Source organism: Apteryx rowi, unplaced genomic scaffold, assembly GCF_003343035.1.
Source record: "Apteryx rowi isolate R43461 unplaced genomic scaffold, aptRow1 scaffold_681, whole genome shotgun sequence".
Lineage (NCBI taxonomy): Eukaryota > Metazoa > Chordata > Aves > Apterygiformes > Apterygidae > Apteryx > Apteryx rowi.
Window position 1 is genome coordinate 200,172 of NW_020450962.1, and position 15,953 is coordinate 216,124.

At 40.6% G+C, this 15,953-nt stretch overlaps 1 protein-coding gene across 3 annotated transcripts in view; it reads left to right on the forward strand.

Annotated features, from left to right (window-relative positions):
* The window catches only part of ANAPC1 (anaphase promoting complex subunit 1), a 42,453-nt gene that overhangs the window by 22,454 nt on the left and 4,046 nt on the right, over positions 1-15,953 (forward strand). For 2 of the 3 annotated variants that reach the window (XM_026086115.1, XM_026086116.1), the window contains exons 25-42: positions 298-524; positions 2,460-2,578; positions 3,992-4,263; positions 5,090-5,324; positions 6,501-6,592; positions 6,764-6,898; positions 7,074-7,156; positions 7,309-7,387; positions 8,018-8,092; positions 9,099-9,175; positions 9,434-9,524; positions 9,619-9,672; positions 9,975-10,168; positions 11,915-12,001; positions 12,490-12,607; positions 13,149-13,226; positions 13,692-13,759; positions 15,430-15,568. In XM_026086115.1, coding sequence (XP_025941900.1) covers positions 298-524; positions 2,460-2,578; positions 3,992-4,263; positions 5,090-5,324; positions 6,501-6,592; positions 6,764-6,898; positions 7,074-7,156; positions 7,309-7,387; positions 8,018-8,092; positions 9,099-9,175; positions 9,434-9,524; positions 9,619-9,672; positions 9,975-10,168; positions 11,915-12,001; positions 12,490-12,607; positions 13,149-13,226; positions 13,692-13,759; positions 15,430-15,568 — 2,223 coding nt within the window. Of the gene's footprint in view, positions 1-297; positions 525-2,459; positions 2,579-3,991; positions 4,264-5,089; positions 5,325-6,500; positions 6,593-6,763; positions 6,899-7,073; positions 7,157-7,308; positions 7,388-8,017; positions 8,093-9,098; positions 9,176-9,433; positions 9,525-9,618; positions 9,673-9,974; positions 10,169-11,914; positions 12,002-12,489; positions 12,608-13,148; positions 13,227-13,691; positions 13,760-15,429; positions 15,569-15,953 lie in introns of those variants that run through there. The other variant, XM_026086117.1, reaches the window with a different exon arrangement.

The window sequence follows — 15,953 nt, forward strand, 5'->3', positions numbered from 1 at the left end:
AGGTGTCATCTCCTCCTGTCTTGATAGTTATTTATCCCATTCAGCTGTGCAAAAATAGTTGATTACAATGTTCAGAAAACCTAGGGGCTTTATAAACGAATGGTACAAATGCATGAATGATGTCACTCGTGATGGCAAGAATCTTGGTCCATTTGATTGCAGACTAATCTCAGTGCGGGTAACTGCTGAGTGCATTCCAGTTATGCTGCTAGTAGTTGCTGCCTTTCTGATACTTAGTGTTGTGTGTGTTGTCTGTACTTCTGGAAATGATATCCTTCCTTTTTCTTTCCCTTTCAGTCTGTGGGCCAGGTGCTGTCCTCTGATATTCCCTCTGGATCTGAATCAGAAGAGGATGAGGATGGCATGAATGATATGAATGAAGAAGTGATGTCATTAATATGGAGCGAGGATTTGAGAGTACAGGAAGTACGAAGGCTCCTGCAAAGTGCCCGTCCTGTACGTGTCAATGTAGTGCAGATGCCAGAAGCTAGTGACCATGAATACATAGAAGAAAAAGAAAACCGGTAAAGAATTGTCTCCGTTTCTGGCAGTTTTTCATTAGTATTTTGTTCAGGTGAAAAACTGAATATTTTTGGTGGCTTAAAGTTAAGTATGCCTACCAAGCAGTGTGATATATTCTAGTCCTGAACTGAACATTAAAACAGACAGGCCTGAGCGTAAACACTTATAGAAGAGGGTTGGATTTCAGAATGAAAGTCTTCGAGGTTCAGTGGACATCAAAACTGTTCTGTATTGAGTTGGAGTGCTTTCAGGATTCAAGCTGCATGTGGGAAGGATTGTTAGTTTGAACTCCAAACAGCATGTTGAGATCAGTTACGATGTGAAAGCAGGTTGCAGCATTTTTTCCCTCCATCTAACCTGCTTTCATCCTGCTTTTTAAATATAAGCAGGAAGTACTCTGGAGAAACACACTGTAGGGAGAGCATCGTAGTCATAGCATGGGGTTAAATGGGGCATATTTGCCTAGTAAAGGTTAGTCTGTGTGCAATACAGACTCTACACATTATAAGGCACCCTCCTTTCCCCAGTCCAGGTAATGTGTCAGTCGATCCTGATTCCTTCCCTCAAGCCCTGGTCTGAATAATGTCATGTATCAAACATTCATGCCCTCCCTCCATCCTCTGATTGCATCCAAAGCCAGGACTCTCTTCAGCCCCTTTGCCTGCCGTGTTCTGGTGTCATACCATCTGCTGCCCTACATCCCTGTCCTTTCCTGGATGTGCAGGTCTTTGCAGAGCCAGAGCTGCGAAACTTCAAGCACCTGTTTGGACTGCTTGTGTTAAAGACTGTCCCTTTCTTTGTCAGTGGAAGTGTTTCTGTGGAGGTGCTAATGGGTTCAGGGGTGGGTATATAATGCAGCAGTGGAATTTCACCCCCATGTGCTTCCTCATTTGTGTCCCTTTAACTAGGTTTGCTTCCATTTCCATGAAGAACTTCCAGTTCTTCATAGAAAAAGGTACAGGGAAATACTGTTCATAGAAGATGCCACACAGCATTGATAAGCTAAGATGTCCAGCAGATTTCACCGAATCTTGACTTGCTGCCAGGCTGTCCATCCAATCATCTTTATGTATTGAAAAAAAATATATATATATTCACATTATATATATATATATATATATATACACACACACACACACACACACACACATATACATACACACATGAGTATTATATATATTCATATAGTCAGCTCTTCCTGAGTATTTTGCTGAGTGAGGTGAAAGCCAGTGGTTGCAGGCCGCAGAATTGCTACACAGTTTAGTAAGCTTGGCACAGGCTGTTCACATTAGCTTGGATGTATGCAGTCTTATATTTGCTGAGCTTTTTATTTTGGGGATCTTAAAAGCATCTTCTCACTGAAAACTAAATCTTCAGAAGATCATTAACATGCAGAGCACTCTGTGAAAGTTGGAAGCTGAAGGAATGCAGTGAGTTATTGTCTGACCTAACAAGCTGAGTAATCTAACAAGTCTAGAAAGTGTTTCCAGAGTAAATCGTAGAGAATTGTGGTCAGCATTCCTGGAAGTATATTATTAATTCTGCACACAGGTTATTACTAGATGTGATCACTAGTCATAGCAAGATTGCATATGGCAATCAACTTTGTTTTGCTTTCTTCTTTCTTCTTTGTCTCTGATATGGCTGCTAAATTGTCCATGATGTATTTATTTAACAACCCCCAGCTTTAAGAAAAAAATAGAGGAAAGTTTCAACATGTTGTCAGCTACAGCATATCTTTGAGATTAACCTTTTAAATACTGAAAATTTTGGTTCACAAATTTAGCCTACTAAAAAAGTGAAGACATTATGCTGTCTCATAGTCAGAAAAATGACTCTCTCCAGTGCCTGTTCTGTAGTTTTATTCTGTATCATGTGTTTGGAATATTTGTCTGTATTAAGGAATTGGCTTGGTTTTGATTTCATTTCCCCAACAGGTTGTTACAGCTGTGCCAGAGAACCATGGCACTACCTGTCGGACGAGGAATGTTTACTTTGTTCTCGTATCATCCTGTTCCAACAGAACAATTGCCTATCCCAAAATTGAATCTAACTGGTACGTTGGTCAGCATTTTTTTCAGTGTTTGGTTTGCTGAAGTTGCAGTAGTTGCCTGCCAGAATACATCTGCTTTGCTGGATAAATAATGTCCTTCTCAAGAATGTAGGAACGTGCTTTGCTAATTGTGTTAACTTTGTTAACATAAGTAACCCAATTAAAGCGAAGAGAGCACTTTGTCTTCCCTGCGAGTAGTTCCTAAATTGTGTCTCCAAATACATATCTGCAGCCAGACTGTATCTTTCGCAGACAGTGACTTTTTGCTGTGTTGGAACTTGTGCAGTCATCACACACGATCCTGCCACTTGAATTCACTGCAATGACAGATAAAATAAATTGCAGCAGGAAGCTGTTGTCCTTTGTGGACTAGCCAGAGAGGAAAAGGGGAATTTGGCCAGTGGCTTTCACGGGTATTTCATGATAGCAGAGGAATGGTGAGGCTTTAGGGAAACTCAGTTCTGCTCTAGGCTCTGGAGGAGGAACATGTGCTAGAAGTCAGATTCTTTTTCTGTCCATTTTCTCCCAAACTTGACTCCTTTCCCCTTATTCTTTCCAGGTGCTCCCAGTCCCTTCTTGCTTTCTTGGCCCTACTCCTTTCCCCTCACGTAGTCTAAATTTGTGGTCCTCTGGCTTTTGGCCCAGTGTGCCATCTGATAGCTGCCGAGGAAAGACTGAGAACAACAAGCCATGATGCTACCCTGATACGTTCTTTCAGTAGCCAGTGACTTGTGCTCCTAGGGCTATTTTTGCATTTAACAGAATATGATGGAGTTTCTTTCAGCAGTTATCCCATTGCTTTTTGAAGCTATCTAAACTTTTTAGCATCTTCTGTGTCTTTTTGCAAAGACATGTAGCTTATGTAGCATTCCATACCTTAAGTGTGCTTTATGTGAAGAAGTGACTCTTTTTATTGTTTTGAATCTGACACCTGCTAGTTTCTCGTCCTCAAATGGTTAAGGCCAGTGTTGTTATCTACCACTGAGATCTTGTGAGCTACATTTTGAGAAGCAGAGATGAGTGAAATAAGTTGCCCAAGGCAATGCAATATTAGGTCAGTGTTAGAGCCATATAGGACATGGATACTCCAAAATCCAAAATGCTGTTTTATCTCATATACTGTGCTTCTGTCATCTGACATGTCTGAAGATACCTGTGACTGTTTTCAGAATAGAAGTGTTACCTAGTATGCTGTCAGTGTTTGTTCACTTACTATCCTACTGAAGTTGAGAGCTGTTTCTGAAGTTCTTTGGATTAGYGTTAGTGGTGGGTTTTTTTTGTTTTTTTGTTTTTTTTAATGTTGTTCCTCTGGGATATCAATGAAACAGCAAGACAGCACTGCTAAACCGAATTATTTGTTTGCTGTTTTGTCTTTTAGTTTGTCTTAATTGTTTTTAATGATTCTGTCATGGGCAGGTCGTGCTCCTCCTAGGAACACCACTGTTGACCTTAACAGTGGGAACATTGATGTACCTCCAAACATGGCTTGCTGGGCTAGCTTTCACAACGGTGTGGCTGCTGGGCTGAAGATAGCACCTGCCTCGCAGATAGATTCTGCGTGGATTGTCTATAACAAGCCAAAAATTGCCGAACTAGCAAATGAATATGCAGGCTTCCTCATGGCTCTGGGTCTCAATGGGCATCTCACAAAACTTGCCACGCTCAATATACATGACTACTTAACCAAGGTGAGGCCTTCTTTCATACGCAACAGAGAGAACTATCTATAGGACTTCAATTCTTTAAACATTAAAAAAAAAAAAAAAGTTACTCTGAAGCACTGAATTGGAAGTTTCCTGATATGGGAGAATCTCACAATTATGTTATTAATGTTAGTAGTGTATGACTTTATTTCTGTTTAAGAGATTTCCAGCAGTTTTGTCACTAGATCTTTCTGTACTGTGTTGATGCATAGCTCATTGTGGCAAGTGAATTACCTCTGCTCATTCTGCATCAAAAAGTTCACATTGTTAATCTTTCTGCGGTACAGAGTGAGAGCTAGCTGCTCAGGATTTTATGGGGTGTGTATTAAAAGGCTGGAAGTCATATGTGCTCTTGAAATCCCACCTTAAATTGTAAGAAGTTGTAAATATATGATTCCTTTCAAACTTAAACACCAATGAACATTACATCAAACTTGGTGAGAGAGAGGGACTGAAAATGAACTACTAGGGAGGTGAGGTCCTTCTAAAGCAAAAACTTCAGGTTTTGTTTTTAAAACAGCCCAAATTATTTTTTGAAACTAAAACTCCCCATTATAACAGTGCTTAGCACTTCATTTTGTAAGAATTTCCATTTGGATTTAAGTCTGCCTCTGCAACAAGAGCATAAATTTGGAAAATGCCTTTACACCTGTAACAGTGAGCATTCATTTTCCTTAAGAGGTGGATTCATGAAGCTTAACTGCTGTGTATATTTGAGAATGCAAGACTTACATTTCAGCTGGGATGAGCATTTTTCCCTTTCTGAACATCCCTGCCTTCTTTCCTCACGGATACTTGTTCCCTGTCTCAGGGCCATGAGATGACGAGTATTGGACTGTTGCTTGGTGTTTCTGCTGCCAAGCTGGGCACAATGGATATGGCTATTACGCGGCTCCTGAGCATTCACATACCTGCCCTCCTGCCACCAACTTCAACGGAGCTGGATGTCCCACACAACGTGCAGGTGGCTGCTGTGATAGGAATAGGCCTTGTTTATCAAGGCACTGCTCACAGGCACACGGCTGAGGTTCTGCTGGCTGAAATAGGTAAGTGCTAACACGGGAAAAATTGGCTGTGGACTGGTAGAGAGACATAACACGTGTGTGTTTTACACAGTGCATCAGTGACCTGAAAATTTTAATACATCTCTTCTCTCAGTCATACCTCTGCCACTGCAATATTCACCTCTCATTTGCCAAACCTTATCCTCTGCTGTTCAAAGGAACAGGTGTTACTGTGAACTGTGTGTTCTGTAGTGTGGAGAGCGCTCACTGAATTAGTAGAAACGTAATAACAACATCAGGGCTGGACCTGTGTACCTTTTGCATGTGGAAATTTTGTCCAAGTAGAAGTGGTCTGGGGTTGTCAGCTGTTTTGTAAATGGTCTACAGTAACTACGTGGTCCTCCTGACTTGGATGCCGTATATGTGAAAATCCTGACCCTCTACAGCACCTGAGCAGATCTATTGCATAGTGTATACTTGATGAAGCTGGCACTTCCCAGACATGTTATTCATGTCTCTCCACAAAGGAGTTGTCCCTGTAGAAACTAGAGACTGAGGCACTGGATGCAAAAAAAGCTTGTATCTTGCAAGGACAGTCGTTTTGACTCCCTAGGTTGGTGGAAGTGGAGTCATCATTTCCTCAAGTCTCCTGTTTCAAATTGTGTGGTTTAAGGCCTTCCAAACAGCTCTCTCTGACATGGTTTTGAGCAGTAAATTTCTGATTATCTGAGTTCTCTGTGTAGCTGTTCTGATTTTATTTCTGACAGATAAGTTTTAATTCATGTTTATATGTAATTCTTCAGTTAAAAGAGACTACAGTTTATTAAATTGAGAATGGGATAAATTTTAAGGATGAAATTATATCTATTATGTTTCTGGTAATTTGATATATGCAGCCTTTTCTGACTACAGCTTTTGAACTCTGCAGCCAACATTTGGTAGGTGTAAGTATCTTCAAAATATATGTAATTGTAGCATGGCACTTTCACTGGGTCTGTGAACTCCAACCATATCACTTGGCAATATATACTGCTTCTGGAGGGCTTTATCATTTGATGATGGACAGTTTAATAACAATTATTGGAGAGAGAACTTTCCTGATTTTCTTGAAGGGCCCGATTTTTTTTTCTCATTTCATTAGAAATGTAATGCTTAATTAAACCATGTTTATTTAGCTGGAATTTTAAAAGATGAATCTCGCTGTTTTGTTTTCTCAAGGACGTCCCCCCGGACCAGAAATGGAGTACTGCACAGACAGAGAGTCCTATTCACTTGCGTCTGGGCTAGCCTTAGGCATGGTTTGCCTGGGGGTAAGAGCCTCTTTTCGTTTAAGCTGCAACTAGTAGAAGAATCATTATATGCTGGGGTGGGGGTGCTGAGAACTGTTTCATCCTTGACTCCCAACTGCTTTTGGCCAAATGCACTTTTTTCTCGTATGGAAAGGCACTTTCTTCTTATTTCTTCTCCTCTTCGTTCCTTAGCATGGCAGTAATTTGATAGGCATGTCAGACCTCAATGTTCCTGAGCAGCTTTACCAGTACATGGTTGGAGGTCACCGGCGGTTCCAAGCAGGAATGCACCGAGAGAAGCACAAGTCTCCCAGTTATCAGATTAAGGTACGTTATAACTGTTCGTTGTTCTTGCTCACTTAAGCTGAAAATAGTGGTGGCTTAGAAGTCTACAGTGGGTCTGTTTCTCAGTGCAACATGGGAGTTTTGAATGCTTATGCACATCACTACAGGCTGTTGCCTTCCTAGTTACATGCTCTGAAAGTGTGTTGTATTTTCACAGGAAGGAGACACCATAAATGTGGATGTTACTTGTCCAGGTGCCACACTCGCACTTGCAATGATCTATCTAAAGACTAATAACAGGTATTAACCTTGGAATTACTCGGACTTTTTGTAATAATTTGTGATAGATGTTTAAACTGCCGTAACGTTGGTCCTGCGTTGTGCGGCTCAGGCAATTTTGTGCCCCATCAAAGTATGATTTGTAAACCCTGTTCCTTTACTGTGTCTTGCAGATCCATTGCTGATTGGCTTCAAGCACCAGATACATTGTATCTGCTGGACTTTGTAAAACCAGAGTTCCTTTTATTGAGAGTAAGATTTTCTTTTGTTTCATTTCTCAGTTTATTTAACAATACTAAAAATGCATCTTAAAATCCAGTGCATGTCTGTCATGTAGAAGACCTTAGATATCTGATAACTCAGAAATTCCCTGCTTGCCTGCCGAACTTAGACCTTCAAACAAATCTCTGCTTGTAGGAGGACAGTTTGCTTGTCATGCAGCCCTAGAGAGAGACAGAATTTAGTGAGAAATATTTGAACGATACATTTTATGAGGAGTCCTAAATTAAATTGAACAGCTTAAGTAAATTTCTTTAGCTATTCTGAATGAACTTCAGATATTAAAAAATTCAGTCAGGCCTCAGGATCCGTTACAAGTATACGCTGTACTTTCAGCTAAATTTACCAGCTAAAAGTACAGACCTCAAAAGAATTTATTCTATGGTTCTTTTGTCTGCAAACAGAATGTGAATTTCCTAAAACAAAAGAGCTTTTCTGTTGTTTCTGATATAAAGGCTGAGAAGCAATGAAAGAGCTGCTGGGGGTAGCTAGATTTTCTGTTCTTCTTTCTGAATGCATTTATTACAGTTTAAAAAAACCCAAAACAGTTATCATTGTCTACTTTTTTTCCTTCTTCACATTTTGGCTTTCTCACCTTTCTAGACCCTGGCTCGATGCCTGATTTTGTGGGATGACATCTTGCCCAATTCCAAGTGGGTTAATAGCAATGTGCCTCAAGTAGGTATTTACGCTTAATGTGTTTGCTTCCCAATTTTACATCTCACTGTATTGTTACACATGTGAACATTTCTTTTGTCACCTGAGCTTCACAATAAAACACATGTTAATTTGTAATATTTCTTTGCTATATGAAGCTTAATATGATGTAGGAGAGACTGTGGGCTGGACCGACAGCTCTGTTTTTACAAAGAAGTCTTGACAGGCTAAAAAAAACCTTCATGGGCCATTGAAGAAAGGCAGTAAGAATGAAGGTAACAGACACAAGTTACAATATGGGAATTTCTGATTATCTAAAAGGACAAAAAAAAAACATTCACAGTGTGGGTAGTCAAATATTAGAAGAGGAGCCCAGAAAGTCTGTGTGATCTCCGTCTTTGAGGTTATTCAAAGCTAAACTGGATAAGGCCCTGAGCAAACCTGATCTAGCTTTGAAGGTGGCCTCCTTTGAGCAGGGGCTTGAACTGGAAACTTCCAGAGTTCCCTTCCTATGAGACGTTTCAGGTGTTGTTGGGCCAAAGACTGCAATCAAGACAAGTTTTGAATTTGATGTTCACCTGACAGAGATGATTGTTGCACTGAATTTCTGGACCATGATGGGAGTGTTGGGGACTCTTTGTAGAGTATGTTGATGCTCTAGAGCTAGGGAAGAGAGGATTGAGGAGGGATACAACTCTTCAAGACAGAGGAAAGCGCCAGAAAGAGGAAGGAATTAAACTTTTCTCCACATCCACGAGACAAGAAGCCATGTGCAAAATTGGTGCAAGGAGGTTTTAGTTGAACATTAGGAATAACTGTCTAACAATGAGATCAGCAATACTCCAAGTTATGTTGCACAGAGCATGGACTTGCCACCACTGGAATTTTAGTTAGTGGAAGAAAAGTTAGCTTTTATAATCCTGTGAAACAGACCTTCTGGTTTGTATGGCTTATGAACTCTAGATGCCCAGAAAGGTTCAGAGGGAATCCCCTGGATTAATTTTTCTACCTCTTATGCTTTTTACAGATCATAAGAGAGAATAGTATATCCCTTCATGCAACAGAGCTGCCTTCGTCTGAAGACCTGAGTTTGGAGACACTGGCGTAAGTAGCATGTATACAGATTAGTCGCAGCTAGAGAGGAATATTGTACAAAGCCAAACTTTACTTCTGAAACATGCAACTAAACTTTATAGAGATATCAATATGCAAAGAAAATCTGTCCCTTGATATTCGGGGAATTTTATTCTCAGTTTTCTTTAAAGGAGGAGTCTTTTTTTATATAGGCAAGAAGTTTGTGATGCTTATTCAGATTAGGAAAAGAGAAACACTTACTCATTTCCTGTTTATGTTGCTTATTAGGCAAGCTCATGTCTACATCATTGCTGGTGCATGTTTGTCACTGGGATTTCGATTTGCTGGTTCAGAAAATCTGGCAGCATTTAAATGCTTGGTAAGAGGTTTTTGTACTTTTTCCCCTTCATTTCCTATAGAGTTGTAATCTATCCTTTGTATTTCTATTTAGTACATATTTCTTTTCTTTCCAGTACAAATATGCAACAGATTTCCTGAAGTGTTTGTCAGCACCAACAGCTTCAATAGTAAGTTCTTTGAAGTTTTTTTTTCAATGGAAAGGAGGCTTTGTTGTGTGATACACTTTTACCCTCACTGAAGCCTTAATACAAACAAAAACATCCCTTTTACTTTTCTGTCTTACCAACTGTATTTATAGAATGTGACAGGGTTGTGAATCATTTTTGTTAAGGACTTTGCTGGTTCTCCACTCTCCCTGCTTCTGTGGAATGTGGTTTTTGAACTCTAGGGTAGAGAACATACTAGGTCTGACCAACAGCATGTGTTTGACCACAGAAGTGTAATAACTCTTCCCCTAATCTACTTGAAGACAGGTCACTATAATCTCGAAACATGCTTGAGCGTCTTGTTGCTGTCTCTCGCAATGGTGATGGCAGGCTCTGGAAACCTGAAAGTCCTTCAGCTTTGCCGTTTCATGCACAAGAAGACAGGCGGAGAGATGAACTATGGGTTCCACCTGGCTCACCACATGGCTTTGGGGCTTCTCTTTCTGGGAGGAGGAAGGTAACTTGCCATTTTCAAAGACAATTTTTTTCATCTTCCATCTCTCCTGTGGAAGCTGGAGCAATGTGCAGAAAAGCATGCAAGTTCTTGAGATCCAAAGAGTAAGTTAGAGAGAAGATAACTCATGGGCAAGTGACAGAAACATTTTCTGGAGGAGGAGGATTTGCATGTCTTTGACTCTGCTTTGGGTCCAAGGGACTTTTTTCCTCTTTTTCTGTACTCATACCTACATTTACTGCTTTTGATATTTCGGTATCAGGTTTTTGATCTTTTATTTGTCACCTCGTGTTTAATAATGTCTGCACAGTGAACCTCCTCATATTTGGGCTCCTGGAGACTGGATAGTCTCTTAGAATTTAGAAAGCTGATGACACAAACAGCAGAAACTGTCACAGCTATTAGCAGCTTGTTTTCTTGTCAAAGCTCAGCTTGTGCACACAACAGTTTTGGATCAGATTTTTAGCAGTTACTATCATTTGAATATCTTTATATATTATAAAGTAGAGGAGGACAAAGCCATGACAGTCTAGTAAGTGCAGTGCTTTAAAGTGGCATGCATAAATGTACCAAAGAAAGCATGACAGCTACCCAGTGTTGGGATTGGGAGGAGGAGCTGTGCTTGGGTTCACCCTGGGAGAGAGACCTATCCCTTTCCTCCATTTGTTTCTCTGTTTGCTTAAATTGCTCCTTCTTTTATCTCTCCTTTCTGCCAAGATGACCTGATAAAACTTAATAAGATGAGTAAGCAAAAACCACTTGCTTTCAATGGCTCCATTCCTCTAGGCATTCTTCTCTGGACAGATTCATTTACATCATTCTCATCTTTCTTTTTCCCCCCCCTTTGTCTCGATGTTCATCACTCACCCCCTCTTAAGCATTCTTTGAATGCACTATCCTCTGCCTTCCTGCCGCACTCCAGTTGGCCAGAATTTTCTATCTTCTGCTTAATTCTTTGTTCGGCTTAGTTTCCTTAAATGCRTACTCTAGCATGAAGCTTCATAGAGCTACATGACAGATAGCTCATGCAATATGGATTTTTCTGTTGGCCATCTTTCTGGTGGCAGATTCCTTTCTTTTGTCCTTCCATTGACTGGAACAGAGCCTTTTACTTCTAGTAGCTGCAGTTGGAGAACACAGGACATTTCATTCTTTCTGAATTAATAAAAGTGAGAATTTGGCAGCTACCTCTGTTTCWTCTCTTCTTGATGCTGACATGGCTTTACCATCATCTTTCATTATAGATTAGGCACACTCATCTCCTCGGGTTGTTACTGTTTGAAGTGTGCTGCCTTTCTAGCTATATTGTTCCCTGCTTTGCAACAGACAAAGACAAACATTGATGCCAAAGTAATTTCCATTTTGTCCAGGCCTTAAAAAAAACAAAAAACAAAAAAAGCCCACCAAAAAACTCTGAGTGTGGCAGCTTGGAAACTGGAAGATCTAGACTTTTTTTTTTTTTTTAATATATAGTTGCATAGAGATGTTTTTTATTCCAAATGCAAATCTTACTGTCTTTTAGATACTGCATTACTTAGAAGTGGCATAGGAATGTTTCTGGCTTGTGTTCTTTTCCCACTGCTACATGTTCATTTTGCCTACTGTAGGAACGCATCTGGAAATTCATTGCAATTCTGCACTTTGCTACTATCCTTCCCTTCTGTGGGACGCAAAAATATTTTGAACACCTGTGGTAGAGTTGCCAGTATTTGTTAGCACTGAAAACTAATAGAAAATGTTTTTCTGTAGATACTCACTGAGCACTTCAAATTCTTCAATTGCCGCTCTCCTTTGCGCACTGTACCCTCATTTCCCCGTTCACAGCACGGACAATCGGTAAGGGTTTTCTATGGTTTGTATTTTCTTAATTTAAGCTAAATCATTTCCTTGCAAAAGAAGTTATCTACAGACAAATGATCTAGAACTTTTACCTAGGCACCCTGTAAATAAATTTTTTGGAGGCTTTCCAAAAAACCTGTGACAACCAGAAGAAATAAGTGAAGATTTAGGATGGTGATAGTGATCCTTGATCAGTGAAGAAATGCAAGCAGATTTCTTGAGGCTCTGCTCTATGCTACTGTGACATAGCTATTCCAGCAAAAAAGTTTACTTGCAAGATCTGTCCATTTATGGCTCTTAATCAGTTTTAAATATGTGATTCATGAAGTCTTGTCCTGTTAGCTAAAGTGCCTATGTTAATAAATCAAAAAAAACAACTACCTTACTACAAGTTTCACACTAGCTTGTTTGACAACTGTATTTGGCTATTGAGCTATGTGCAGTTTGGTATCCAAAGGTGCTGAGTTCCTTATTCCCACACACAGGTACCATCTTCAGGCCTTGCGTCACTTGTACGTGCTGGCAGCAGAACCTAGACTCTTGACACCTGTTGATGTGGATTCGAACACTCCTTGTTACGCGCTGATAGAGGTTACATACAAGGTAATGTGTCTGGGAGGGGGGAAAAAGAGAGAAGGCCTTTGAGAAGGTGTGGGAGACGACCGAAAATGCTGATATACCAAAGGCATGCTGTTTTCATTGTTGTGGCCAGCAGTCTTGGGTTTATTTTCAAGTTGTGGTGGAGACGAGACAAACTCTGTAGGCAAATAATTGAAGGGGTGTGCTCAGCCCACTCACACATTGTATGTGCTTTGATGACACCTTGAGAGCAGAACATGGGACAAGTAAAAGGCACCACAAAGTCTTCAGACAGTCAAGTGTGTAAAAACTGAGCCAGGGTCACAGTTCTCATCTTTCTGAAGAGGGAGAACTTTTCAAAGGCACAGAGGTGGTTGGAACTGGCAGTGGTTTTGACAGCCTTTCCCTAATTCTGCCCAAAACTGGCCATGTATTTAACCAGAACCCAGGAATAGAAACTGACTCACTTCTGCCAGTTTAATTGTTGTAAATGAGGTGCACATTTTCTTTTTCTTCACATTGAAATGAGCTTTACTAATATGTGAATGTTGGTGGCATTTTAAAGGGCACACAGTGGTATGCAGAAGCCACGGAGGAATTGATGGCACCCACCCTTCTTCCAGAGCTTCACTTACTGAAGCAGGTAAAGGAAGTCTACACTGTAATGAGAAATTTAATTGCCCAGATTCTGTGCCACACTCACTGCAAGAAGAGAGACTTAAGTGACTTTTCTTTGATTCCCGGTCTAACCTCAGACAGATCACTGTTCAACCTTAGCCAGATTCTGGGCAACTCTATGCTATGGTAATGGCTCTGAGGACAATTCCATCGCTATGGGATGTGTAGGCTAACTTTTTTCATGCGCCACTCCTTGGACTTGAGTGTCTTGCTTTTAAGATCTGATGTAGGGGGGAATTCCCTATGCTGGAGAACTTCACTGTAGGAGAAACAAAGCTGGGTTCTCTTTCTTCTGAATTTTCAGGCCAGGTAGTACTATAAAGGGGCACGTGTCCTTCTGAGGGCATAGAAAGAACTTTAGACTTACCTAGAAAATTCTTGATTTTATGATTCTGGTTATATCTAGTAATAAAAATGCTTACATTGACAGATCAGAGTGAAGGGACCACGGTACTGGGAATTATTAATAGATTTAAGCAAGGGGACACACCATCTCAAGTAAGTATTCTTTATATTACTTAACTGGTTAATGACCTTGTAGGGTGTTTTTTTTCTTTTTTTTTTAACCTCCTGTAGTTGTAACACCTACGGTTTGGAAAGAATTCGAGTTTTGATTGGTTCACTGTTGTGCATTTGGCAGCACTTTAAGGTGAAGAAAGAAACTGCGTTGGTTTCACCTGTTGTTGTGAATTATTCATGCAAAAACAGGATGGGGGAAAACTTGATAGTAAAAACCACAAATATTGGCAGCGGGATTGAGCAGTACCAGAAACTACCTTAACCTCATGGTTTTAGTTTTGAGTTGAGTTGATGTGATGTCATATTTCCCAGGCTGTTGATACACGAGTTAGCTAACTGTTACTGCTTTGTGAAATATTATTTTTCTGATGTTACAAGAAGTATACAAAGCCCTACTTAATGCATGTTAACTAACGTTTTAACTCACCATTGGGCAACTGTGAAAAACAGAAATCTTACCGGAATACAGTTTCAGTAGGTAAAATAATTCTCACCTTTGTGCTTAACAGCTTACAATGTAACTTGTCACTGTGAATAGTATAGAAGAAGCCAGCTGCATTTTTCATCAGTAATATAATTATTCTGATTACTTTAAGTGGCTCTATTGAGATTAGATTAAGCACTGCAAGGCAGCATGCATTGGTCCATGCCTTTAAAGATAACTAACAGAGAACTGCTGCAGAGTGCAGAGTTGCCTGGATCAGAAGGCACGTACTGATTCCTCTACTGCACCATAGCTGGCAGAAACCCGCTCTTCTCCTTCTGGATTGAGTCTTTCTTTTAGACTGATCATGTTTTGGAACTTGTCTGTCTCAAAAGCCTTTTCATGCTGCTGCAGCAGAAAGCGACATGGGTGATCAGGGAACTTGCCTCCTTTGGCATTCACCTCTTCCCTTGGACTCCAGATGCTTTGAATCTGTCAGCTCTCCCTCACATCAGAAGGCTGATATGTTTTCCTGTCCCCAGACCTTTAAAATGGTAGAGACCTGACTGGCTGGTGGTGTTCTGGAGATATGTGCATGTGTGGGAGAAATATTTTTTTTCCTTTTTTACTACATGTGAATTGCTGCTATGTTGTTATGCTAAGTAGTTAGTTTCAGTACAGGTAATGTAGTTATTTTAAGGACACCCATGGGCYTGAAGTTAATTGCACAGTTGATATCATTCTAAATCAGATAAAACATGCAACTGCTTTGCAGTAGCATTACTTTAAACTGTTGCACGCTTCTGTTTGTAGGCCTGGTTAAGAATGTCAGGTTTCTTTGCATCGAGGAAGGACTTCTTCACCATCACAGCATGCCCTTAAAGCTGTGGATACTTATACAGCTTATGTGGTTGTCCTTGGTGGTGGGAGCTCATCCTTTAACAATCTAGCGAGAGCCTGCAGTGGCTCCAGAAGGTTATATTCCTTGTATCAGTATGGCTCACCCCTTTTTCCTTTCCCGTTGTCTGCCACCACGTCATCATTTGAGAGCAACCTGCCCCGGAAGAAAGCAGGATTTCTATGTATGTACATGTGGGACAGGGTTTAAATAATCAGGGCAAGGGATATTATCACATATGGCTGTTGCATTTCATGCATCTTTTACAGGTCTGCCTCGCTGTATGTAAGTACCAATGTGAAGTAAGCATAGTTGTTCTCATTTCAGGTCGATTCTTTCTAAGGGTGGCATCTTGTATGTGAAACTGAGAGCTGGGCAGCTCTCGTACAAGGAGGACCCAATGGGCTGGCGCAGTCTCTTAGCACAGACTGTTACTCACCGAAACTCTGAAGCTCGAGCATTCAAGGTATTGCTCCCAAACTGGTTTTCTAGCTGGAGCAGAGCAGCAGTGAGACCTCTGCTTACACAAGCAATATGGCATATAGCAGTGAACATTGGTAAATCTTTGTTAAAAAGAGCTTTAGCAGTGAAGTGAGGTGCACCCAAGGCCAGACTGGCAGGGAAATGGGAATGACACCTCTGGAATGGTTAAGTGACGCACAACAGCTTATACTATATTTTTCAGCTCTGCCACGTGATTAGGAGTATTGAAGTTATTTACTTGACTTCAGGGAAAGGAAATCTGGTGGCTTTCATAGGACATGGGATGAGCTTGGCCTAWGAGCCACCATGTGCATGTGCATTTGTTGTGGGCAGACAGAAGTGTCGGACTGACTTTACCCATGATGTGC